We start from the raw sequence: 26,814 nt of genomic DNA on the forward strand, positions 1-26,814 counted from the left end.
TGCGACCCCGTGGACTGCAGCACGCCAGGCTTCCCTGTCCACCACCAACTCCCAGAGTTTACTCAAACTCATGTCCATCAAGTTGGTGATGCCATCCAACCATCTCATCCACTGTTGTCCCCTTTTCCTCCCACCTTCAATCTTTCCCAGCATCAGGGTCTTTTCCAATGAGTCAGTTCTTCATATCAGGTGGCCAGTTTGGAGTTTTAGCTTCAGCATCAGTCCTTCAGGACTGATTTCCTTTAGGATTGACTGGTTTAGGACTATGAATTTTTCTCCTAGCACTGCTTTACTTATATCCTATAGCATCTCTCTCAGTATAGGAATTTACTCATTGTTGTTTTTTAGAAATTCTTCAATTTAGTTTGAATTCTCTTTCTGGCCCAAATGTTTAAGGACAGTGTATTATTTACCAGATGCAGGAGGTCTTTTGTTTTCAGATTCTAAAAACTAATCTCTAGTTTCTTTTTTGTTATTGTTATACTCTTAAAGTTTTCTTTACATTTAGGAAAATTCTGTTAGGTCTTTATTCTCTTTTGTTTCTGTGGTTTGCTTCCTCATACTTCTAGATTATGTATGTGTTGTTTTCATTCCTTATCTTCTGTTTTTTTCACTTTTGCTTTTAATTTTGAAGAAATTACTTAATGTCCATTTTGTTTTCTTTTTCTTGTTTGTGTTCTGTGTCTGATTTCTGTAGTGGCCCTTCAAATTATTTACTCATTTCTGAAGAAATATTTTCTTAGTTTCATTTCTTATTGTATTGTCCACAGTCTCTTTATGAATTATTTCTTTTTGCTCTGCTGTGCTCATTTATAGATGTGATGTCATTATAGCTTAAACGAATGTGTGTTGAAATATTTTGGTAGCAGTTTTAATCTGTATGTGTAATTCACATGGGTGACATATATTGATTCGTTTTGCTGTTGCATTTCACCTTTTCCATCCTTTCAGGTCCCTTTTTATATGTTCTTTCTGTTGATACAACCAAATACTCTACAGGATGTCTTAGAGGTCCAAAAGCACTTTCCTTTTCTGCCACCACAAAGACAGAACCATCTTATAAATATGGCGACTCGAGTTCCTCGGCACATCTCACGTTGCTTTTCCTCACTCTCATCCTGACATCTAATGATATAATGTGGAATGTAGCTTTTGTAGATTGGAGGGAGGGTTTGGTCCATCACTTCAGGGGGTATATTTTTGCCTTTCCTTTTTGGCCTTAGCGCTCTTAATGCATCTTCCTGACACTGTCCTGCATGGCTTCTGCTAGACAGCAGTCCTTTGTAGTCTTCAGATTGTATCTGTCTCCTCCTTCTGCTGCAAATGGAGTTTTCAGGGTTTTGTTTCTTTCATTGTTGTGTTCATTGATTCCACAGAAGTATAATGTTGTTAGATTAATTAGTCAGGCATATACTGAAAGACAGGCTTCCCTGATGGCTCAGATAGTAAAGAATCTGCCTGCAATGTAGGAGACCCAGATTCAATCCATGGGTCAGGAAGATCCCCTGGAGAAGGGAATGGCTGCCCACTCAAGTATTCTTGCCTGGGAAATCCCATGGACAGAGGAGCCTGGCGGGCTACAGTCCATGGGGTCACAAAGAGTCAGACACAACTGAGTGACTGACACTCTCACATCATACTGGCAGTCAGTATGTGCTTTTAAGGACCAGCATTTCAATATTGGGCTTTGATGGTACCCAGGTAATACAGTAGTTATAGCAGGTGCTGTTCATATTTGAAAGTAAAATAATGTTCAGATTGCCCCCCAAAAGTCACTGTAAACAATGAGAGAGATGTTGCTCTTCAGTTTCTTGACTTTCACTTCTTTAAAAAATTGATTTTAGTATTGGAACTTGGTGCTAGTGTTTTTATAGTCCAGGAAAATTATTTTCTTTAATAAATGATATGAAGCTTCTGGTTTTTTGTGTGTGTTTTTCCCCTAGAGTTTTCCCTTTTTTAACTTGTAGGTTCTTTTTTTTTTTTTTTCCTATTTCTCTTCTTCTCTTGCTGGTATTAGACCAAATTGGCTCAATCTGAGTAAGATTATATGGACCTTGTTTTTCCACTGTTTTTTGGGTCTCTTGTTTTTTGGGGTTTTTTTTTTTTTTTGATAGTGCAAAATATATTAGTGAGTACTGAGGTAGAAATTATTTGTGTGTTTGTTAAACTCTCCAGAGTTTAGGAGAATAATTTTCTACTGTCTAACTTAAGGATAAAATTTTAGTCTGTTATTATAAATACAGATCAGCAGTAGATAATTGTGTTTTGTGTGAAGAGTTAGTCATAGTTTAAGTGCAAATTTTAATTGATAAATAAGAAAAGTTGAGGTCAGCTGTTCAATGAATCTTATTCCTTTTTGATTATCATTGGTTACCAAACTTAAATGGCTTGAATTAAGGTTAAAGGTGAATCAGTGTTATGTGTCAGCCTGGATTGGGGGGTGAGGGGGAGAATGGATTTATGTATGTGTATGGCTGAGTCCCTTCGCTGTTCACCTGAAACTACCACAACATTGTTAATCGACTATACCCCAGTGAAAAATAAAAAGCTTAAAGTTTGAAAAGAAAAAAAGATTAAAGGTTAAGCTTTAGAATTAATTTGCCTTGTAATATCACAATTCTCCATGACAGAAAATAAATGAACTGAAATCAGTGTTCCAACACTGTGACTATGCATGCAGTAGCAAGGTACTGGAGCTGACAATTTTCAAATGATAGTAGCTGGTTATGTAAGTCACCCAAGATGGCTTGATGTACTGTTATTTCCAGATGAAATTAGAAATAACATGTGCCGAGGTAACAGGCAGTCAGATGAAAACATAACAATTTACTTCCCAGTAATTATCATCACCTCTAGCCAGGCTGGAACTTGATTGATCTAGTACAAAAGAATATCTTTTGTGTGGATTTATTTCAAGACCAGAAACATCGTAACTGTAGTAAATATTCTTGTAAATCATTTTTTGGTACTTCATTAGAAGACATAGCAATAATCACTTCATTCTTTGCTATTGAATTAAATTGATACAAATTCCAGCCGGTACAATTCCTCGATTCATTTGTCCGTATTTCCATTCCCTCACTCTTGCTTTTTTCCTATCTCTTTTTAAAAGTGAAGTTAATTGGAAGCTTTTCACATGAAAACTGATTGTTCTCAGAAATTTAGCTCGTACTTTTTCCATAGTTGGTAAAATAATGAAAAAATGAAGACAAATCTTGGTTTATGTTGTTTGGAAGTATCATATTGTTCTTGGAATATGTATTTAATTGAGGAGTTTCTAATACTTTCCGAGTCTTATTAAGCCTTCAGTTATCACTATGAAAGGGGAAATGTTTTCAGAGGTTCAAAGATGGGACAGATGAAAGCAGACAGGTAACAAAGTGGGTAGAAACATAGCTGAATACTAGAGAGTTTGAAATAGTTGATGATGTGCGTGCGGCCTGAAGTTAGTTGACTTTCCTTTTGTATTTCCCTTTTTTCAGGATCAACCACATGGGAAAAAAGTGTGTGTGTGTGTGTGTGTGAGAGAGAGAGAGAGAGAGAATTGTAGTAATGGTTATTGGAGACAATGGAAAAGTTGGATAAGAGAGAGAAGGCAGAGATGGTGGAAAGAGGGAAAGCTGTGACAAGTTAAGGGAAACCGGGAATCACTCTGATGTGTATGAAATTTTATTCCCAGATGACTTTTCATGGCAGCTTCACGCCTAGCTTGTGCCCGGAGTCAGTTTCTCCAGACAGAGGTGGGTCTGGACAAAATACCTTAGGAAGAGTCACAACTGGAGCTGCCAGGGACAGGACCAGTTATTCCCCATCCAGGCTAACCCACGCTGGCGTGTATTGGTTAAGGTAGCCCTAGCTGTTGAAACAGATAAACCCCAAAACCTCCCTGGCTTAGTATAGTAACCGTTTGCTTATGCTTTTGCATAATGAAAGTTAAAATCCCGATGTGATGTTCTGGCTGGGCAGCTCCCGAGCAATATAGAGCCTTAGATTCCATCCTTCTCCTGACTCTGCATCTTCTTTGGCTGCTGTAACTTTTTGCTTCAGGCTACAGGGTTCAATCCCTGGGGTGGGAAGATTCCCTGGAAGAGGGTATGGCACCCCACTCCAATATTCCTGCCTGGAGAATGCTGTGGACAGAGGACCCTGGCGGGCTACAGTCCATAGGGTTGCAAAGAGTCCAACACGACTGAAGCAACTGAGCACACAGTAGAGGAAAGATGCGAGATTCCAGCGTGGGCCCAACACCTGTTCCTTCTCTCCCCTTTCTTTTGGCTCAGGCTCAGTCACGTGGCCCCACCTGACTGCACAGCAGGCTGGGCAACATAGTCGAGTTGTGTGTCCAGAAGGAAAGGGAGAGGATTTGTGAAAGCCGGCCAATCTCTGCCTCTCCTCCCAGTAAACCGGAGTGTCTATCTTTTCCTCTTGAGCTGGTAATGTCACACTCACAGGGCAGGTGTCAGTTCAGTTCAGTCACACAGTCGTTTCCAACTCTTTGCAACCCCATGGACTGCAGCACACCAGGCTTCCCTGTCCTTCACCAACTCCTGGAGCTTGCTGAAACTCATGTCCTTTGAGTCGATGATTCCATCCAACCATCTCATCCACTGTTGTCCCCTTCTCCTCCTATCTTCAATCCTTCCCACCATCAAGGTCTTTTCCAGTGAGTCAGTTCTTCGCATCAGGTAGCCAAAGTATTGGAGTTTCAGCTTCAGCATCAGTCCTTCCAATGAATAATCAGGACTGATTTCCTTTAGGATGGACTGGTTGGATCTCCTTGCAGGCCAAGGGACTCTCAAGAGTCTTCTCCAACACCACAGTTCAAAAGCATCAATTCTTCAGTGCTCAACTTTCTTTATAGTCCAACTGTCATATCCATGCATGACTACTGGAAAAACATAGCTTTGACTAGACGGACCTTTGTTGGCAAAGTAATGTCTCTGCCTTTTAATATGCTGTCTAGGTTGGTCATAGTTTTTCTTCCAAGGAGTAAGCATCTTTTAATTTCATGGCTGCAATCTCCATCTGCAATGATTTTGGAGCCCCCCAAAATAAAGTTTCTCACTGTTTCCTTTGTTTCCCCATCTATTTGCCATGAAGTGATGGGACCGGATGGCATGATCTTAGTTTTCTGATCAGGGCAGGGATGGCTGCTGCTATCTTTTTAAAAACTTCTATTTATTTATTTTTAAAATTTTATTTATTTATTTTTATTTTTTTGCCTTTACCTGTGCTGGGTCTTTGTTGTGCTATGTCAGCTATTCTCTAGTTGTGGTAAATGGGGGTTACTTTCCAGTTGCTGTGCACAGGCTTCTCATTGCAGTGACTTCTCTTGTTGTGGAGCATGGGCTCTAGGACATGCCAGCTTCAGTAGTTGTGGCTTCTGGGCACTGGAGCACAGGCTCAATAGTTCTGGCACACAGACTTAGTTGCTCTAGAGCATATGAGATCTTCCCAGATCAGGGATTGAACCTGTGTCTCCTGCATTGACAGGTGGATTCTTTACCACTGAGCCACCAGGGAAGCCCTTCACTTTATTTTTCATTGGAATATAATTGCTTAACAATGTTGTGTTGATTTCTGCCGTACAACAACATGAACCAGCCATAGATATGCATATGTGCTCTCCCTCTTGAACCTCCTTTCCACATATCCCTCCCCTCTAGGTCATCACAGAGCACCAGACTGAGCTCCCTGTGTTATTCACCAATTCCCCATTCTATTTTACACTTGATAATGTATATGTTTCAATGCTACTCTCTCAATTTGCCCCACCTGCTACTGCTGCTGTCTTTACCAATGGATTTTTATAAAATGTTCTATGTTTTCCAGAAGGAACAACTATATTAATTTATTTTCAAAGGACAAAAATATTAGCATCATGGCAATACCATAGTGAATCTTAATTCTGACTTAAGCTTGGGCTTTTAAAATGCAGGGTGAAAATGCCTTTCACAGTCCTGAGAGATCCCCTGGGTGAAAATGCAGTATACTCTGCTTCACGATGATACTGCAGAGTGTCTTCCTGTAAAGTGTGTGCTCAAGTGCTTTAGAGTTAAAAATTGGTGCCCTTCTATGTTCATTGAGAGGTGAAATATGGGCAGAGGGACGTTTGCAGCTGAACTTTGAAATGAGGTGAACAGTAAATGAGGTAGAGACGTACCAGGAGGTCGTTCCAGGTGACAGAAGCTGCAGAGCACACGATTTTAGTGCCGTGAATGGTAAGATCGTGTGGCAAGGTGTCGAGAGGTCAGAGCTAAAGAAACTAATGCAGGCTGAAGGGTGAAAGTGGAAGACAGAAATGGCTTCGGTTTCAAGTCTTAATTTTCAGCTAAAGTGGATGTATAGAAATTCCCTTCTGCCTTACCATTCTCCAGTTGTCTACATTAGTCCCACACATGTCCCAGACATGGTCACACAGGTGTTTATGCATTGGTCCCATGTGCTTGAGAGTGATTGTTTTCTATTCATCCTAGGATGAAGAATATTTATTTCAGAGTATGACCGTTTAGGTGATTTTGAAAAACAATCTGATTCTAAGGACAATTTTTTATTAGGAAATCAGGAAAATGACAGAATGCAGAGGTATTTGGAAATAGAAAAAAATTGATGACATGGTGTATATTTACAAAAAATTTACTGAATGTCCACTAAGCCCTGAGAATGCCTTGAACAACCCATTATGCTCTCAGAATTTAAAGTTTAGTGAGAGACAGATACCAACCATTAGGTTGGGCAGGGATTAATTACTTTCTTTACTTAATGACTCTGAGGAAGATCTGAATGCTGTTTAAGAGTGTGTAACTGGAGGGTGTAGGTTAGGTGAGGAGAGGAGCATCCAGAAGATGGTTTTTCCGAGAAAGTGACATTTAAGCTGAGACCTGAAGGGTGACAGGTGCTGGTGAAGGCAGGGAGCAATGGAATGCTGCAGGGTGGAAGGAGCAGCAGGTTCCAAGGCTCCTGCTCCTGCACCACAGATGGGATGATAATACTGTACAGATCTTGTCTCCTGATAAAAACTTAGATATCCAGAAGCAAAGGGGACTGCAGGGAAGGAACTGGTTACAGCTCAGGTGAACGCAAAGTGAGAAAACAGGAAGAATTGAGGGGACTCAAGATGATTGTTGCTGCTGTTTGGTTGCCAAGTTGCATGGGAGTCCTTTACAACACCATGGACTGTGGCCTGCCAGTCTCCTCTGTCCATGAGATTTCCTCGGCAAGAATACTGGAGTGGGTTGCCATTCCCTTCTCCAGGGGATCTTTCTGTCCCAGGGATCAAACCCAGGTCTTCTACATTGGCAAGGGGGTTCTTCACCACTGAGTCATCAGGGAAGCCCCATAGTAAACAAGAAATAGGGGAATAGAGTTGGCAACAATCAAGAAAACTTGATTCGAGCTGAGTTCTATTTAATATGAGTGTTTTTCTGGGTAGATTTCTTTTTTGTATTCTTTGACCATCAGCTTCTGCCCCAACACTTTTATTGAATATTTTCTAATTGTTCAAATCATTGTCTTTATTTTAAAATAAATTAGATGCATGCTTTTCAGAAATATTGGGGAAGAGCATATGCAGTGAGTTGATTCTTGCTGCTAAATGAGGTGTTGTGTCAGTTTGTTATCGGCATTGAATGAGCTATTGTGAAACTGTCCTGTTATATTTGGTGTACTTTGATTAAAATGTACTGATTCATTTGTCTCCTTTATTAAAACACCCATGCTGTATCTCATGTAATAACAGGACTAAGTGGTCCAAAGAAAACATTCGTGTTTTCATGCTGGTTCTCTCTTGAGTTCTGTGACTGAATCCTGACTTGGTTGCTTAATAAGGGAAGTGATTTGGGGACATGGAAAAAGCTGATGCTATGACTTCCATCATTTTTCTTCTCTAATATTTAAAAGTGTGAACAAACAGATGTAGAGTCAGGTCTTCTCAGCAAAGTGGACTGGGAAATATCTCTTTTGAAAGCTGCGTGTGTTCTGTTTTTTTCTCCTTTTAAAAAAATGTATTATTTTTTTAAATAATTATTTTAAAAAATTAAAAATAATTTAAAAATAATGATACATATTAAGATAATAAAATAATAACCAAAATTACATATTTTAAAAATAAAACAATAAAATATAATAAAATAAAAATGTTATTAATTTTTTATTTTTTCTCTCTTCGAACTTTTTATTTCATATTGGAGTAGAGCCCATTAACAATGTTGTGATAGTTTCAGGTGGACAGCAAAGGCACTCAGCCATGCGTATACAGATACATGTGTTCTTCTCATGCTTTATTTTGTTTAATTCTGAAATGATTGTTGAATAACACTGTGGCTTTCATGTTACATCTGGAAAATGTGTAGTCTTATTCCATGGGAAGGAGCAAAAGGATGGTGGGTGGAGTAACCTGGTTGTAATTACAGTTACTGGGAAAGATCAGCATATTAGTATGCAGTGGCCAGATTAATTAAACTCAGCTGGAATAATTCAATAGAGTTGGTTTCTATAAAAGCTAAATATCTTTAAAACTCTTGAGGTTTGCTGTAAACCTTATGATGTAAAGCCTTTTGAATATGTCTCTCCCTCTACTGTGAATTCTAACTCAACTTAAAAGCTGTCCTTTTAAAACCCTCCCTCATGCCCCACGAAAACCTTATCCACTTATCAACAAAATTAATTCTAGCATCTTCAAGAAGATCATTATTTTTAAATTAATATATTTTGTGAAGTATGCTTTTCCTGAGGTTGTTTATAAATTTTAGTTTCTTACACCTCAAATGGTGTGAGGTATCCATGGAAACTGTCCAGCCTATATTCAGTGCGCTGGACCGCCTTCCCACACAGGTCAAGACACAAGCAGTCTTAGATGCTAGTTCAATTTATTGTGCCTTAAACATTAGATGGTTTTAACAAGAAATTGGCTTCTAATTGACACATGCAATTTTATATTTAATTAGTAGTTTGAGCTGCTCTGTATTTTACTAACAGATGCAACATTCAAAGCATGTGCTGTTTTAATACATCTGTTGTACAGATGTACTTACATGCAGGAACTTTGTGGCAAATAGCAGTGATGGCTCGGCTGCTTATTAGCAAAAATTTGGACAGAACTGACATTATTTTCTTTAAGATATGCATTTTAAAATCATTGAAGTTCTTTAATCTAATGTATATATTTTATATTTTTAACGGCCTTACTGAAATTTTCATACATTGTAAAATTCACCCTGCTGAAGTATACAGTTCAGTGGTTTTTAGCATATTCACAGATTTGCAAACAACACTCACTGTCTACTTTTAGAACATTTTCGTTACCCCCAAAAGAAACCCCATACCCATAGCAGTTTCTCTCCATTCCCCCACCCCAACCCCTGTCAACCACTAATCTGCTTTTTCTCTCAGTGGATTTGTGTCTTCTAGACTTTCATATAAATGCAGTCTTAAACTATGTGGTCTTATGCTTTCTTTCACTTAGCATAATGTTGTCAAGGCTAATCCATGTTTACCTATATCAGTACTTCATTCCCTTTTTATGGCCAAATAATATTCCATTGTGTGTATTTATCATATTTTTGTCTATCCATTTATCGCAGATGGACATTTGGGTTTTTCTTCTTAGCTATTATGAATAATGCTGCTGTTAACATTCAGGTACAGTTTGTGTGGACGTATGTGTTTATTTTTCTTTTACACATGACTAGGAGTGAAATTTGGGGTCATATGAAACTATATGTTTAATTTCTAGGAATTGCAAAACAGTTTTCCAGAGTGGTTGTACCATTTTATTATGGCCAACAATGTATAAGAGTCCCAATTTTTTGCATTCACAGACTTGTTATTGTCTCTGTTTTTTTATTTTAGCCATCCTAGTGGAGGTAAAGTGGTGTCTAAGGGTGTATATTTTAAACGAGAGCAATTTAATATTGTCCATGCTTCATAAATTATTTTAAATGCATCTCTCTTACTTACTTTTCTATGGTTCTTGGTTCATAGGTAAAGCATACCTCATCTCTGTCAGTATTTTCATGTTGTTTACTGATCTTAATGTAGTCCCAATTCAGAGCATATGACATCAAAATGTAAGGTGATGATGAAGTGAAGTATTGCAAAGAACAGGTAGCAGTAAAAAAGGGAAAACACTAAAGACAACTAGTTTGATTATAAAATTGAATTCTTAAATCTCTGGTATATTTTCATCTGCTTTATATGAACTGGAATGTAGGTGTAACAGTGAGTGATACCAGATACTATGAGGCTTTGTTGAATTCCAATGTGAGATTAAAAGATATTTTTTCTTTCTCGTCAATTTTAATGTGCCTTGAGTTGTATCTCTGGGGAGAAAAAGAAATGTTGCCAATTGAGGTATGGTATACCATTAATTTTAGATTGACCCGTAATTCAGGAATCCTAAAGTTTGGGTGAAAATATGTGTGTTAGAATCATTGAAATGTTTTTCAATTCTTTCTATTCAAAGTAAATACATATGTTTCAATAAATATATCCTTGTGAAAAAAAATCATTCACATGTAATACAAGGGACTTCCTTGGTGGTTCAGTGGCTAAGACTCTGAGCTTCCAATGCAGGGGGCATGGGTTTGATCCCTGGTTGGGGAACTAGATTCCACATGCTGCAACTAAGATCTGGTACAGCCAAGTAAATAAATAAATAAATATATATATATATACACACACATATATATATATACACACACACACACATACACACATATGTATATATTTTTTAAAGAAATGTAGTAGGAGATGTGTTTGTGCCCTTTTTATTTTTTGAAGGCAACTCAATCGTCTATGCTGCCAATACCCACAGGAGAAACAAGACTTTTAATACCTCAAAGACTTGATCAATACCTTTTATACATACTAATGGGCTTCTCCAGTAACTCAGAAGTAAAAAATCCTCCTGCATTGTAGGTGATGCAGGAGATGTGGGTTCGGTCCTTGGGTTGGGAAGATTCTCTGGAGGAAGGCATGGCAACCCACTCCAGTATTCTTGCCTGGAAAATCCCATGGACAGAAGTGCCTGGTGGGCTGTAGTCCATAGAGTCTCAAAGAGTTGGACATGACTGAAGTGACTGAGCATGCACATATACATACTAATATCCATGAGTATAAAAATGATATTTTGCACACACTCATGCACACACACACAAATTAAGAAGAGAGAAAGAGTCATCAACTTACTGTTTCCGAATTTGGGAGTATGGAGTATGGCATCAGGTTGCCAAAGTACTGGAGCTTCAACTTTAGCTTCAGTTCTTCCAATGAATATTCAGGACTGATTTCCTTTAGAATTGACTGCTTTCATCTCCTTGCAGTCCAGGGGATTCTCAAGAGTCTTCTCCAACACCACAGCTCAAGAGCATCAGTTTTTCAGTGCTCGGCCTTCTTTATGGTCCAACTCTCACATCCATACATGACTACTGGAGAAACCATAGCTTTGACTATATGGACCTTTGTTGGCAAAGTGATGTCTCTGCTTTTCAACATACTGTCCAGCAACCTATAGTTGACTGAAATTTTTCTTTTCCATGTCCTATTTAAGTTACTAATTGAAAGTAGCTGATTTACCTCAAGTCAAATTTTTTGAAGATTGTGTTTTCACCATAAAAATATTTTGCTTTGTTCCTTTCTGAAGCTAACTAGACAGGTGATTCACGAGACTGCATTAAGTGTTTATAATGCAGATCCCTTACACCCAGCCCTGCCAAGCAGCTCAGCTTCCATAACAGCAGAAGTACTTTGCATGTTACTAGACACCCTGGTGGCTCAGCTGGTAAATAATCTGCCTTCAATTCAGGAGACCTGGGTTTGATCCCTGGGTTAGGAAGATCCCCTGGAGAAGAGAATGGCTATATTCTCCAGTATTCTTGCCTGGAAAATTCCATGGACAGAGGAGCCTGGTGTCCTGCAGACCATGGGGTTGCAAAGAGTGGGGACACAACTGAGTGACTAACACTTCACTTCAGACATAAAGAGTTACTTTCTTAGTGGCTTGAATTCCAGTTACAGTTCAGGATGTATAAGATAGTGAATTTTCTGCCATAGTATATGCCAGAGGAAATAAATGACTTTCAAAATAGTGTTCAAAAGATTGTAATAAGCTGAGCCAAAGACTGAAAAAGTCTCTTCCTAAAGTAGGCATTTGATACTTTGTCTTTTAATCAGCTCAGGCATCTTTAGATTTGTTTGAATTGAAATCTTGTTTTCTTTTGGTAATAATTGTATTAGTACTTTAAAATGTTGTTGAATATTTATGAAATTCCTAGTTTCTACCAGTTCTAAATCCTTGTCTCATAGTGTTTCATTGTGGAATTCTTTGAAAATTATGGTTAACTTCTAGAACATAGTTGGGACATATAAGCAGATGCTTGCTTATATTAAAATAGGCAAGATATGCAGGTTCATGGACACTTAGATGCAGGAAATCATCAAAATTAGGCCTACATAATTTTTATTGTCATAACAGCAAACACTAAGAAAAAATGATTTTAATTTGATAAGGGGAAAATGAGTTAGAAAAAAATTATTTTTAATTTTATCTTTTATAAATTATGGCACACCAAACATAATATTTTTAAAAGAAAATAGTATGTTTTTAAGAGACACACATACATAATATTAAGAATTATGTTAGTCAGATCCTTGGAATGATGTATTCAGTTCAGTTCAGTTTAGTCACTCAGTCGTGTCTGACTCTTCGTGACCCCATGAACTGTAGCACTCCAGGCCTCCCTGTCCATCACCAACTCCCGGAGTTTACCTAAGCTCATGTCAATTGAGTTGGTGATGCCATCCAACCATCTCATCCTCTGTCGTCCCCTTCTTCTCCTGCCCCCAATCCTTCCCAGCATCAGGGTCTCTTCCAACAAGTCAACTCTTCTCATGAGGTGGCCAAAGTATTGGAGTTTCAGCCTCAACATCAGTCCTTCCAATGAACACCCAGGACTGATCTCCTTTAGGATGAACTGGCTGGATCTCCTTGCAGTCCAAGGGGCTCTAAAGAGTCTTCTCAAACACCACGTTTCAAAAGCATCAATTCTTGGGCACTCAGCTTTCTTTATAGTCCAACTCTCACATCTGTACATGACTACTGGAAAAACCATAGCCTTGACTAGATATAGCATCAAGGTTTTTCAGTAAATATGAACGTTTTTCAGCAAAATAAAAAAATCCTATTTCATTAGATGTATGGTAACAAGGGAATAATTTGGACTAGACTTTTAGCATATTAGTGTATTTTCTTGCATTAGACCATATCACAATCATTGATCAACATGTTACCTTCAAATTTTTCAGACTGAATGTTAGAATTGTTCACCTTTTCTTTTTGGTAGTCTAATATTTTGCTTCTTAGATTCCAACATAACTTCCTTCTTTCTGACCTGGAAGCACAGTTAATGAGTTTGTGTATTGAAAATATTTAATATGTAAGTAACTTTAAATATAATTCAAATATCTTCCAAAGTTGTAAGACATGACAGACATCAAATATTGCAGTCCTTAAAAAGACTGCACTCAATGTGACTCGTTTTTGGTAAATAGGGCCTTCTCATTCAGAATCATTGGTTTATACATTCATTCAAAAGTTTTTATTGAGTATTTAATGTACCAGCTTTTGCTAGGTGTTGGAGTTGATGATCAGCCAAAAGGAAAAAAATGGCAAAAGGAAAAAAAGAAGGCAAGTTCTTGTCCTCGTGGTTTCTATAATCTAGTAGAAAAAGATCAAAATCATTCATATATTGATATAAATAACTATAAAACTAAAACATATGGTGAATGAAGGGCATGGTATTATGAAGGGACTGAAAGAAAACTAGTTTGGTAAGATTCCAGAGGATGACTTTGATATAGTTGAGCTCAGACCTAAAGGTCTAAAGGTCCAGTCAGAGTTAATTAAGCAAAGCTGGGGGATGGAGAGGGAGAGGGGCAAAGAAAGAAAGCATGGATGGCAAAAGGAACCATCTTCTCCTGATGCCTTGAGGAAGAAGAGACATGATGAGACACGGAAAGACTTGTGTGGCAGGAGGAAGATGTAGACTGATTCACAGAACAATAATGACAGTGGTTCAAGATTTGTAGATGTTGGATCAGGAGTCCTTATGTAAGCTATGCTGTGGGTTTTGGTCGGTATTGTCACAGAATATGACATGCAAGAAGACATGCATGACAGAACATGACATGCAAACTATCATGATGTTTAATATTTATTAAATATTGGGCATTGCTGTGAGGCTCTACTTCTTTCATACTTACCACTGTTTATTCCATTCTGGGAATGTACCACAGTTTACGGATCCATTTTCTTGTCAGTGGATATTTGGATTGATTGCAGTGTTTCGGTTTAATTTTTGCCTGTTTGTTTTGCTATCAGTGCTAATATGAATGGCTAGGATGTGGTACTATGTGTCTTCTGGAGCACATTTCCTTGGGAATGTAACTGCCAGTTGAGAACACATTTTCTAAAGTGGTTGTACCACTTTTCATTTCCATAACCAATTCACGTCGTCCTCTTCAGCACTCATTTTGTCAGACTTCTTAATTTTTGCCAATCTAGTGGTTGTAAAATGGTGGCTTATGATAGTCTTTTTGGTATTTCTCTTTTTAGTAAAGTATAACTGATTTAAAATGTTGTGTTAGTTTCAGGTGTACAGAACAGTGATTCAGGTGTATATGTGTGTGTGTGTGTGTGTGTTCTTTTTCAACATAGACTTAATTTATATTCCCTAATTACTAATAAAGGTGACCATTTTTTCATGCTTATTGGCCATATGTGTTTTCTTGTATGAAATGCCAGTTCAATTCTTTGTCCACTTTTTACAAGATCTTTTCTCATCAGTTTGTAGGCATTTTTATGTGTTCATATATATTCAATATAGCCCTCTGTTGTTTCACAGCCCTCTGAATATCAGAGAATGAATTACCGGGGCACCAAGTGTGTGTAGGGAGACTAGTCAGCAAGCACAGTCTTTCCTAATGGACACTGTGTGATAATTTTATAAATGTTTAAAATATTTTTCTTACATTTCTTATGTTAAAAACAAATACTAGGATGAAATACTGCTCTTTTTTTCCCCTAACGGAACATTAGACCATTGGCTTTTGGAAGAGTTCTGCTTTGTACATGCACTAGGGACACTTGAAACTTACGCATGTTAATGTATTATTTTTATGAAATCATAACACACTGATCAAGTTGGCTTCAAAATGATCTTCTACAAAATGAATGCTGTTTTTCATTTGCCTTCTTTTAAACATTTACAGAAAGTTGGAGCTGGATGCTTAGGTCAGCAGTTAAAACTGTGGGTATCTTTGTGGAGCTAGGCATTGTCATATCCTGTATATGCTATTTGTGCAACTCTTTCTCAATTGAAGCATATTTTTTAAGGTTAAACAAAATATTATAATAACTGTCTATTTAGCACTTATTATGGGCTAAGAACATAAGCTTTCCGTATACAATCTCTGATTCTTAAAATAGCCCTGCAGCATAGATATTATTATTCAAAGATGGGGAAACTGAATCCAGAGGCAGGTAAATAAAATTCTTGAGATCACAAAGCCAGTGGCGGAAGCCAGATCCAACCTAATTATGTTGGTTTCCAGAACATTATCATTTTCGCTAAGTGTCCAGCTTTCCAATGCTGAGCGCTGTCTAAATTTCATCATTATGTGTTAGACTGTGTGTTGATAGATATCTCATTTAATTTTCTTTTTTTTTTTTATTTTTATTTTTTTTAGAAAACATTCCTTTACAATATTGTAATAGTTTTTGCCATACATTGACATGGATCAGCCATGGGTTTACATGTGTTCCCCTTCCTGGACCCCCCACCCACCTCCCTCCCCATCCCATCCTTCTGGATCATCCCATTGCCCCGGCCCTGAGCCCTTGTCACATGCATCAAACATGGAATGGTTCTGTTTCACATATGATAATATACATGTTTCAATGCTATTCTCCCAGAACGTCCCACCCTCACCTTCTCCCTCAGAGTCCATAAAATTGTTCCATGCATCTGTGTCTCTTATTCTGTCTCGCATATAGGGTTATCGTTACCATCTTTCAAATTCCATATATATGCATTAGTATACTGTATTGTTGTTTTTCTTTCTGGCTTACTTCACTGTGTATAATGGGCTCCAGTTTCATCCATCTCAGTAGAACCGCTTCAAATGTATTTTTTTTAATGGCTGAGTAATATTCCATTGTGTATATGTACCACAGCTTCCTTATCCATTCGTCTGCTGATGGACATCTAGGTTGCTTCCATGTCCTGGCTATTGTAAACAGTGCTGCGATGAACATTGGGGTACACGTGTCTCTTTCAATTCTGGTTTCCTCGGTGTGTATGCCCAGCAGTGGGATTGTATTTTTAAGCCACTTTGTATGGGCCTGCTGAGTGAAGTTCATTAAAGTACTGTTAGTGTTGCAGGGATTTTAGCTTTTGATTCAAGAGCTTACCTTGACTTTGTGGCTTTGTAGAGCTCCTCTTCATTCCATTGACTCCATAAATCTAAGGAACTTCTAAATATATTCTGAACTTATTAAAATTTGCCTTCATACTTCTTTTGTCAAAATATTTGCACTGATTGATAAGTAATGCAAGTGGTAGTTTTCTCCTTCCCTTTTAAAGCTAATTCCATTCCAGTATTTTGGGGGAAAAGGGGTGAGGATTCTCTCTCTCTTTTTCTCTGAAGGGGTTGGTTCTTCTACCATCTTGTTCCCTCAACAACTCTGCCAAGTTCTGTGCCCCTCTCACTGCCCACTGAGCCAAACGCTCTTGGTTGTAGATAGGTAGGTCACAGCTTGCAGCTCACCAACTGCATTGACAACATAATATCCATAGAAACAGGAAGGTGAGTATAGGGCTGGAACTTGCTGGTCTTTCCTCTCTCTCTTTTCTCTTTTTGTTTTGCTTTGTTTTGTTTTTTGTTGCTGTTTTTCATCTGTACGTCATTAGCTTCACTGAGAATATCAAATTATTTTTCAAAGTAGCTACAGCAATTGCTCAACTCCCAGTGTTCTGTTTGCTCACATCTTTGTAGAAGGTTGATGTTGAAAAAATTTTAAAATTTTGCCAGTCTTGTAAATGAGAAGTCTCTTATTGCAGTTTAAATTTGTGAGGTTGGTTATTTATTTTCGTATGTTTTTCGGGGAACTATTTGGCTTCTCTCTTCCATAACGTGCCTGTTTGAGTCTTTTGTTTATTTTCTTTTGGATGGTTTATGCTTTTTTTCTAGTGTGCAGGAATTCTTTAAACATTATATATATTTATATATATGTATATATATAAATTATCTTTTCTGAGTGGTTTCAATGATGTCTTTTAATAAATGGAAGCTCTTAATTTTACTGTAGTCTTTTATAGCTTGCAGATTTTGTTTCTTGTTTAAGAAGTCCTCTCCTACCCCTTTGTCATAAATATACTTTCTCCTACATAGACCTCTGAAAGTGTTAAATGTTATAATTTTTTCATTCACATTTAAATCTTGAATCCACCTGAAATTGATTTTTTGTGGATTGTGTGAGATAGAGGTTGATTTTCAATAGCTTATATATTGTTCCTTACCACTTGGTACTCCGTCTCGCAAAGTTGTACCTATGTAACAATCTTTACCAAGTGACTGTGGAAATATGAGAGGAATCACAGCATTGGAGGATCTAAAACAGTTATCATTCTTCCCACTGTCCAAGAGGGAAACTCTTCACTTGTACTTCACATTCAGATCAGGTTCCAGTCTCTCAATTATTTCCATCTCCTCCCCCATCTTGCTTTGTTGTCTTGTGTTCTCTGAGACCTCCATAGGCTGAATCTTTATTGATCTATACTTGGCCATGTCATCATTCAGGTATACAAACAAAGCTTTTACAGGAGCTTTGAAATTAACCATAAGAAATTCCATTTTTCCTGGTCTTCGGTGTGAGTGCTCATGCTTGCATTGGCAGCATATTGATTCCATTTTCTCAGTAACAGGTAGTTTCTGCACTCTTTATCAGGGGATTGTGGGCTTAACTTCAGTGGTTGTACGCACTGCCATTTGAGTGTAATTTTATGAGGTAGTGATTTATGATGTGTGAATCTAGGAGTTTTGCTTCAATAGGGAAATGGTATCTAAGGCTCCTCTGCTTATCACTTGCTTACTTATTCTCCTCTCAGCTCTTTATGTTCTGGAGATGAGAGGAAGACTGCTTACCCAGAAAAGTAAACAATTATAAGCAGAAAGATCCATTTTCAGTACTGTGGGTGAAGGGTTGAATAACTTCTCAACCCTTAGAATTTAAGCAGACCCTGTATTAAGATGGGTGAGGAGGTGTATGATGCTGTTGAGTTTCATGTCAGTCTGTGTACTTCCTGGAAACCAAATACTGAGAGGCTTTTATTAAACCCCAAAGAAGATAAATAGTTTCCTTCACTTCTCACTAGTTATGGGGCACAAACTCATCCTCTAAAACAGTGTTCTTAGCAACCTTGTTTTTCTAGAGGCTAGGATAGTTGATAAATCCAGAATGATGACTTGTCACTCTTACCTCCAGTATCATCATTAAATGTTTAAATATCAATCTTTACCGTTTAAATGTTCAGATTTCACAAATGGAATCAAATGGTCTGGTGACAATTATTTATTTTGAAAAACAGTGCCATATGTTTCAGCTCTACATATTTGAAAATTCTTTTAACATATGCTGCCGAATTGCTCTTCGCAGCCCCTTTCCTAGTTCCTGACACATGGTAGAAATATAATATGTCTTAACATTGAGTAAAAAAGAGGGAAGAAAGAAGATGGAAGTAGACTGTCATTCTGGTGTATGAATAATTGGTTTTAAAATTTTTCTACATTCTTTTATTTTTCATAACCTCCTTTACTAGATTTATTGAAACATCTGTATGTTTTCAAGGTTATCATGATTGTGTCATCGTGTTGATAAAGAGTATCTGTGAACGTATATAATAACTATTCCTGTTGCAGTTTGTATTTCTTATCTTAAGAAAGTGGGGGGAAATTATCAGAGGAAAGAACTGGCTTATATTCCTTGGAGTCAGCGACCCAGAAATTTAAACCATCAGACAACTAGATTATAGGAGTTTGGCCACATTTTCCCAAAGGAGTTCCTTGAAGATGTAGTTGATTATAATGCCTCATTTAATGTAATTCCTTTAGGATACAGCTGTTGCAATAATTTGTTTGAAATTAGAAGTATACCTTTTAACCTCTTGGAATTCAAATGAGGAAAACTATCTAATCAGAGAGATTATCATTAAACAGAAAGGTTAGGGAGCACCGGTTAGACCAATACCAAGTTTAATGTTAAAATAAAACTATGCACAGGGTACAGAAACATACAATCCCTTCCTTGTAGATCTTATCCAAGCTGATTAGCAGCTAATTGTTAGTCCTGGAGGAGAAACCATAAATTAAGCATCTTTAGTTTGCAATTTTCATTGTTTTTTTAATTTCTACTTGAGGACTTAGTTTTCTAGGATTCTGGCTGTGGGGACGCATTTTGATGGTGTGTTAAGGATACTGCACACAGTAGAAAAATGTTACTTTAGTGTCTGATTTTTCCAAGGAAATGGGAACAAATGTGGATCTGGTCCCTCAAGTATCACATCCTTGAACCCTTCACTCTTAATGCTACTAACTCCTGATAAGACAGGGCTGGGCTTCCTCGAAAATCAAAGAAAATCTTTAGTCCTTTTTAGGACTAATACATACTTGTTATCCTTTCTATCTGTGAAAGGCAGTCATTTCTAAGCTTCTTAATTTTTGATTCATTAGAAGTGATGCAACAGGAAGTGGCCGGGCAAAACCCATTCTCTCAGATTTTCACACACTTGTGGCTTCTCTTTTTATGGAGATGTTTTGTTGCAATTTCAGAAGGTGGTTGTTAGTTATGTTGGCTGCATTACCTTTAGCACATCTGGGATGTGTTCACATGAAGGCATTGGCTAAAAACTGTGTCTTGTGGCCTGGAACTGACTCTGATATTGAAAAGACAGGGAAGGACATTCCTTGCTACTTGGCCTAACCCAATAAAGACACCTTCCATGGCGAGCCCAGTCAGGAATTCATTTTGGAAGCTGAAGAGCAAGTTACAGAAGTTGAGCTTCTCAGTTTTAGGATGCTTTTAAAAATATGTTTTTAGTTCTTTCCCAAATTTCTGCTGTGGCAGTTATAGCTCTGAGACTATTATTTATGATCCTGGCAACAGAATTTCTAACCTTGGTTCTACAGTTACTTTGAGTTAAAGGAATTTGTGGAAATGACTTGCCTCTGAGCTGTCAACACTGTAAGACCACCACGAATGCCCCAAGACAGGTTGAGGCGAAATTCTTGCCTCCCATCCTTCAAGTCAGAGCTCAGTACTGGACAACAGAAATGTCTGTTGTCTGCTAAACTTGTGATGTAGCGATATCTGAAGTTTTCCAGTCTTAAATGAGGGTAGTTAAGACAAACAGAATCCTGTTCCGTCTCTGCCTATTCTTCATTCGTGTTTAGACCCATGCATGCATGCTAAATCACTTTAGTCATGTCTGACTCTTTGCGACCTTATGGATCTTAGCTTGTGAGGTTCCTCTGTCCATGTGATTCTCCAGGCAGAATACTGGAGTGGGTTGCTGTGCCCTCTTCCAGGGGATCATCCCCACTCAGGGATCGAATCCCCATCTGTTACATCTACCTGCATTGGCAGGCAGTTTCTTTACCACAGGTGTCACTTGGGAGCCCTGTTTAGCTCCAAGGTTTGCTTTTTTTGAAAAATGTGAAATTGGAACCAGTATAGAATTTTTCCACTTAGCTGAAGTTGGAAGGTCCATTTTAAATGGCAAAGTATATGCAGATTAGCTCACAAGTATGTAATTCCAAGGACTTTTCACTTAGTTTATCATTTATTATTTTTGCCATTTTCTTAGTATATGGGACAGTTTGGTATACAATGAGAAACTATGTACAAAATCACCTTGTTAATTGTAAACTGTTCTGTGATCTGGTATTAATACTAGCAACGGCATCAATTATACACAACTTCAGTTCAGTTCAGTTCAGTCACTCAGTCGTGTCCGACTCTTTGCGACCCCATGAATTGCAGCACGCCAGGCCTCTCTGTCCATCACCAACTCCCAGAGTCTACCCAAACCCATGACCATTGAGTTGGTTATGCCATCCAACCATCTCATCCTCTGTCGTCCCCTTCTCCTCCCGCCCCCAATCCTACCCAGCATTAGGATCTTTTCCAATGAGTCAACCCTTCGCGTAAGGTGGCCAAAGTATTGGAGTTTCAGCTTCAACATCAGTCCTTCCAATGAACACCCAGGATTGATCTCCTTTAGGATGGATTGATTGGATCTCCTTGCAGTCCAAGGGACTCTCAAGAGTCTTCTCCAACACCACAGTTCAAAAGCATCAATTCTTTGGCGCTCAGCTTTCTTCACCGTCCAACTCTCACATCCATACATGACCACTGGAAAAACCATAGCCTTGACTAGACGGACATTTGTTGGCAAAGTAATGTCTCTGCTTTTAAATATGCTATCTAGGTTGGCCATAACCTTCCTTCCAAGGAGTAAGCGTCTTTTAATTTCATGGCTGCAATCACCATCAGCAGTGATTTTGGAGCCCAAAAAAATAAAGTCTGACACAGTTTCCACTGTTTCCCCATCTATTTCCCATGAAGTGATGGGACCAGATGCCATGATCTTAGTTTTCTGAACGTTGAGCTTTAAGCCAACTTTTTCACTCTCCTCTTTCACTTTCATCAAGAGGCTCTTTAGTTCTTCACTTTCTGCCATAAGGGTGGTGTCATCCGCATATCTGAGGTTACTGATATTTCTCCCGGCAATCTTGATTCCAGCTTGTGTTTCTTCCAGCCCAGCGTTTCTCATGATGTACTCTGCATATAAGTTAAATAAGCAGGGTGACAATATACAGCCTTGACGTACTCCTTTTCCTATTTGGAACCAGTCTGTTGTTCCATGTCCAGTTCTAACTGTTGCTTCCTGACCTGCATACAGGTTTCTCAAGAGACAGGTCAGGTGGTCTGGTATTCCCATCTCTTTCAGAATTTTCCACAGTTTATTGTGTATACACAACTTACAGAGCACTTACTATGTGCTGGAAACTGTTCTAAGTACTTTACATATTTTCCCCATCCTGAAGGATGTTATGATCATTTCATTTGACAGTTGTAGGACTGAGTGCTGGGTAGTATAGTGAAGTAACTTGCTTAAAACATACCGTTAGTATGTGGCATAGAGGGGACTGAAGCACGGACAGTGTGGCTCCAGAGTTGAAAGCAGAATATAGGGAGCCCTTGTCCCCTTTCTGTGGCGTTCTGAATTCACACAGTTAGAAAACATATGCTTCTAACTTGGCTGGAATTGGATAACAAAAAGTGTGGCTCATTTGATTTTGATGTTTATGAATCTGGTAAGCACATGCAATTTCATTTTATCTGCCTGAAAAGAATTTAGAAATAATGACAGATAGGGTGCATATTTTAATCTGCCGTGAAACACTTCCAGTCTCTGATTGGTTTTGAATAGCTTTCTTCCTCTAGCAATATAAAGGCCATTTTTTAAAATAGAGAGTAAAATGTAGCTTTCTAGTTCTCCTTTAAAAAACTATTGTTTCTCTATCTCTTGGTTGAGTTCTTGGAGTAACGGGGTTAAAAGGCTCTTACAGAGAATAAAATGGGAGTTCGTTCACGTAGACCTGGGGCTCCATTCCCAACAGGTTCTCTTCCAGGAGGTGACCATGACTTGTGCCATATCAAGAAAAACAGTCCTAGGACTTCCCTGGCAGTCCAGTGGTTAAGACTCTGCACTTCATCTGCTGGGGAGCATGTTTGATCCCTGGATGGGAGACTAAGATCCTGCATGCCACAGCCAAAAAAATTAATTAATGAATTAATAGTCATACCTTAAAAAGAGAAAAACAGTCCTGTGTTTTCACATTTTTCAGTTTTATTTATTACAGCTAGGCCAACTGTAAGTTACAGGGTTTGAGTGAGAAGCAATCCATTCATGTGTAGAGGTGAGAACCATGATTAGTACGACAAACTGAGCTGCCCTTTAAAGAAATTACTTCAGTTAATGTGTTCTCACATCTCTCTCCCCAGGTTACAACTTGAACCTTATAATTTATGGGTCTAAAAAGGTCTCTTGTAGCATCTCCTTCTGCTGTAATGAGATACATGATAAAAAGTCCGTTTGACTCCAAAGAAATGCCTTATTTTATTTTTCCTACCCTTTTGGAAGCATCATTCTTTGGCCAGATGAAATTATTTCAACTCAAAAGGCTTTCTTTTCAAAGTAAAAAGAGAACTTTTAGTTTCTTGTATCTTTTACAAGTGCCCCACTTTGGTTTGAGAGGGGAGAGTCGAGTTCTCGTCACTGGTAGAATAAGCTCTTAACACCTCACTTTCTCTTCCAAGACTAGTCATCACCTTTACTCACAGCACCCCTATATGAAAAAATCTTAGACTAAGAAAGCATGAAATAAGGAGGAATAATAGATGTGTTCTAAAAATTTTAAGTGTCAGTAAATAAAAGTCACTGTAAGGCTCTGAGTGTCTGTTGCAATTCTTAGCACTGTGACATTTAGGACATTTGTTCCACACTGAATGTGCACGAGACAGCTTTGCTGGGATGATCATCTGGGTTAGCAGGGGAAGTTTGCCATGTGAAACCTCTTCTGAGTCAGCCATCCCCTCTTAAGCACTTCCGTAGGTCTTAGTATACATCTCCCTTATGGAACTGATCTTATTGTAAATTCTTTGAGAGGAGGGTTATATTTTTAAAAAAATTATTTGTATTTTTTTCATTTATTTTAATTAGAGGATTATTGCTTTACAGTATTTTGATGGTTTTTGCCATACATCAATATGAATCGGCCATAGGTATACATGTATCACCTCCATCCTGAATCCCCCTCCCACCTCCTACACACTTTATCCCTCAGGGTTGTCACAGAGAGAGCACCAACTTTGGGTGCCCTGCATCATACCTCAAACTGCCACTAGTTATCTATTTTATATATGGTAATACATATGTTTCAATGTTATTCTCAAATCATCCCACACTCTCCTTCTCCCACTGAGTCTAAAAGTCTGTTCTTTACACCTGTGTCTGAGAGGAGGGTTATATCTTATTAACTTAAGACAGTGCCTAAAATACAGTTGATTCTTAATGAATATTAGTAGAGTGAAGAGGGAAGATAGGATATGTCCATACCTGCATGATAAGTCACTTCAGTTGTGTCCGACTCTTTGCAATTCCATGGACTGTAGCCCGCCAGGCTCCTCTGTCCACGGAGTTCTCCAGGCAAGAATACTGGAGTGGTTTGCCATGTCCTCCTCCAAGGATATGTCCATAAATAAGATGAAAGAAGAGCTTTCAAACTGAGAATATGATATGAACAAAGAGAAAGACTTAGAAAACTGTGGTTGAGGAATCATCACATAGTTCAGTTGGGTTACAGTATAATGTGTGAAGACACTCTTGGAACCAACAGTTGAAAAAGTAGAATGGGTAGGTTTTCACAAATCGTTTTCAAGTTGGGGGGATATTGGAGCCTAAAAGACCAGAATGATGTGACCGCCTTGAAACCAATTGAATTTCTTTCACTTAAGAGAGAAACATGTTGAAGAGAGAAGAATTAATCCATTGTGAAAAGCTGAGTTTAGTTGCCAGTAGAACCTCCAGCTGTAGATAAGGAAATGTGAATGGAAAGAGAAGGAGAGGGTCCAGAGAACCAGGTCAAGGATGGAGGAGATACTCCAGTGAGACCTGCCCAAGGGATTGTACAAGCAAGGGCTGGAAGAAGTTGCTGATGGGGAGTGGGGAGCTAAGAGTTGGAGAACTGAAGAAAAAGCCTGAAGGGCTGGAGAAACAGGGACAGCCAAAGCATGGGAGGGAGAAAGTGCAGTGGAGTCACATGTCACAGCAGGAAAGGGAGGCATGCGAAGGGGGCACGTGGCATGGCCCGGGGCAATGGCTACATTTTGCTGTCAGGAGTTGAGTTCAAGTGTTAGTCTATCACCTGTTAGCTGCATGATCTGCAGCCAATTGCATAAGCTTTTGGACCACATGTCCGAAGGGGGCACGTGGCATGGCCCGGGGCAATGGCTACATTTTGCTATCAGGAGTTGAGTTCAAGTGTTAGTCTATCACCTGTTAGCTGCATGATCTGCAGCCAATTGCATAAGCTTTTGGACCACATGTCCTTACTGTTGCAGTTGTGGTGTTAATGTAAGTAGTTTAAATACATAGTCCTTACATAATACTTCAAAAACTACCCTTGTCTATTAAAATCATAACCAATAAAATGGAAGATTTGAAGTTATCTATATTTCTTCTGTTGATGCAAGCAGCTATATTGCAAAATATACTATTTTAAAATCTCTTGTAATCCATACAAAATTGAAGACAGAAAAAATGTTGGTATATGATAAAAGTTTATTGAAGATAAGTGGTAAAAATGATTTTTGCAATAAATTATGTGGCAACAATTGATGTCAACATGGAAAAAATTAAATTAAGATCTTACCTTTCACCTGGCACAAAATTCAATCCAAATTGGAGTATAGATCTAAACGTGAAAGGCAAAATTTTCAACTTTTGGAAGAGTATATTTGAAAATGTCTTTCTGAACCAGAGTTGGAAAGAATTTCTACCAAAAATGCAAAAACACAAGACTAGTGGAAAACACTGATAAATGTGCCTGCCTTAAAATTAAATATCTCCTTTCATTAAAGAAAAGTGATGAAAGAGGAGTAATAAACAAGAAGACTTTACAACATATATAACTGACAAAGGACTAGAAATTAGTACATGTGAGGAACTCCTTTTTGTCAACAGCAAAAGATATAATCTAATTGAAAAAAATCAGGTAAAGAAACTCTTTCTAAAAGAGGAAATCCAAACAACCAATTAGTATATGACTATCTGTCAACCTCATTAGCAATCAACAGTAGAAAACAGGAATTTTTGAATTGTGTGTTTGATAGACTATCTTTTGCCCACTGTCTTCTGTGTAAAGCTCTTGAAATTTAAATATAATTCATTCTGTCTTATCAAGCTTAATTTTTTGAGCACCTTCTGTATACCTGCGACTTTTCTAGCTCTTTTTACTGAGCCTATCTAAGTGAAGGCTTTTCCTTTGCAATTCTTAGGTTATTTATTAATCTGTTTTCTTTAGACGCCATGAATATTCTTACCGACACTGGGACCCTCAGCTTTTGAAGCAATTTTAAATTTATAGAGTTTGTGACTGTATTGTTCTATTGAAACTACTGTATATTTATTCTTTATTTCTGGGAGAGGCAACATTTTTGTTATTTTCATAGGAAATATTGGCAGATTTTTGCCTTAGAAAATATCATACAATGTTAGTTTTTCCCTGTTCAACATCATTGATAAAATGCATTGTAAGTGGCATTTTAATGTGTTGATAATTTTCCCTTTTACGAGAAAAAGGAACAATAAATGTTTTTCTTATCCTTTTTATTATTAGGGTAATACATTAAGAAAAATCCTCCTGAATCGATACTTTAAAGGTGATTATGGAGTCTCTATAAATGGACACCTCTCTGGAACCTACTGCAAAACTGCACAAGGAGGAGGCAAGATATCATTTTTCCCCTTATTTTCAAATTCTAATAACGTCTCTTCATGCCCGTGTTAGTGTTTTACTTAAAATAGCACAAATATGAAAAAATTCATTTAAAAAGCACCATCATCAGCCAAAGCAAAAAGAAAATCCTGCCATTTGTATCATCTAGGATTGACCTCAAGGGCATTATGCTAAGTG

At 38.0% G+C, this 26,814-nt stretch overlaps 1 protein-coding gene across 6 annotated transcripts in view; it reads left to right on the top strand.

Moving 5' to 3' along the window:
- ITPR2 (inositol 1,4,5-trisphosphate receptor type 2) overlaps positions 1-26,814 on the top strand; it is a 563,179-nt gene that overhangs the window by 353,506 nt on the left and 182,859 nt on the right. For all 6 annotated transcript variants that reach the window (XR_014051645.1, XM_081483690.1, XM_081483688.1 and 3 more), the window contains one exon: positions 26,518-26,626. Coding sequence is in view for 5 of the 6 variants with exons in the window: in XM_081483690.1 (XP_081339816.1) it covers positions 26,518-26,626 (109 nt within the window). In the remaining variant the exon portion in view is untranslated. The remainder of the gene's footprint in view (positions 1-26,517; positions 26,627-26,814) is intronic.

This window comes from Giraffa tippelskirchi, chromosome 4 (genome assembly GCF_054371585.1).
Source record: "Giraffa tippelskirchi isolate mGirTip1 chromosome 4, T2T-mGirTip1v1.2.pri, whole genome shotgun sequence".
Lineage (NCBI taxonomy): Eukaryota > Metazoa > Chordata > Mammalia > Artiodactyla > Giraffidae > Giraffa > Giraffa tippelskirchi.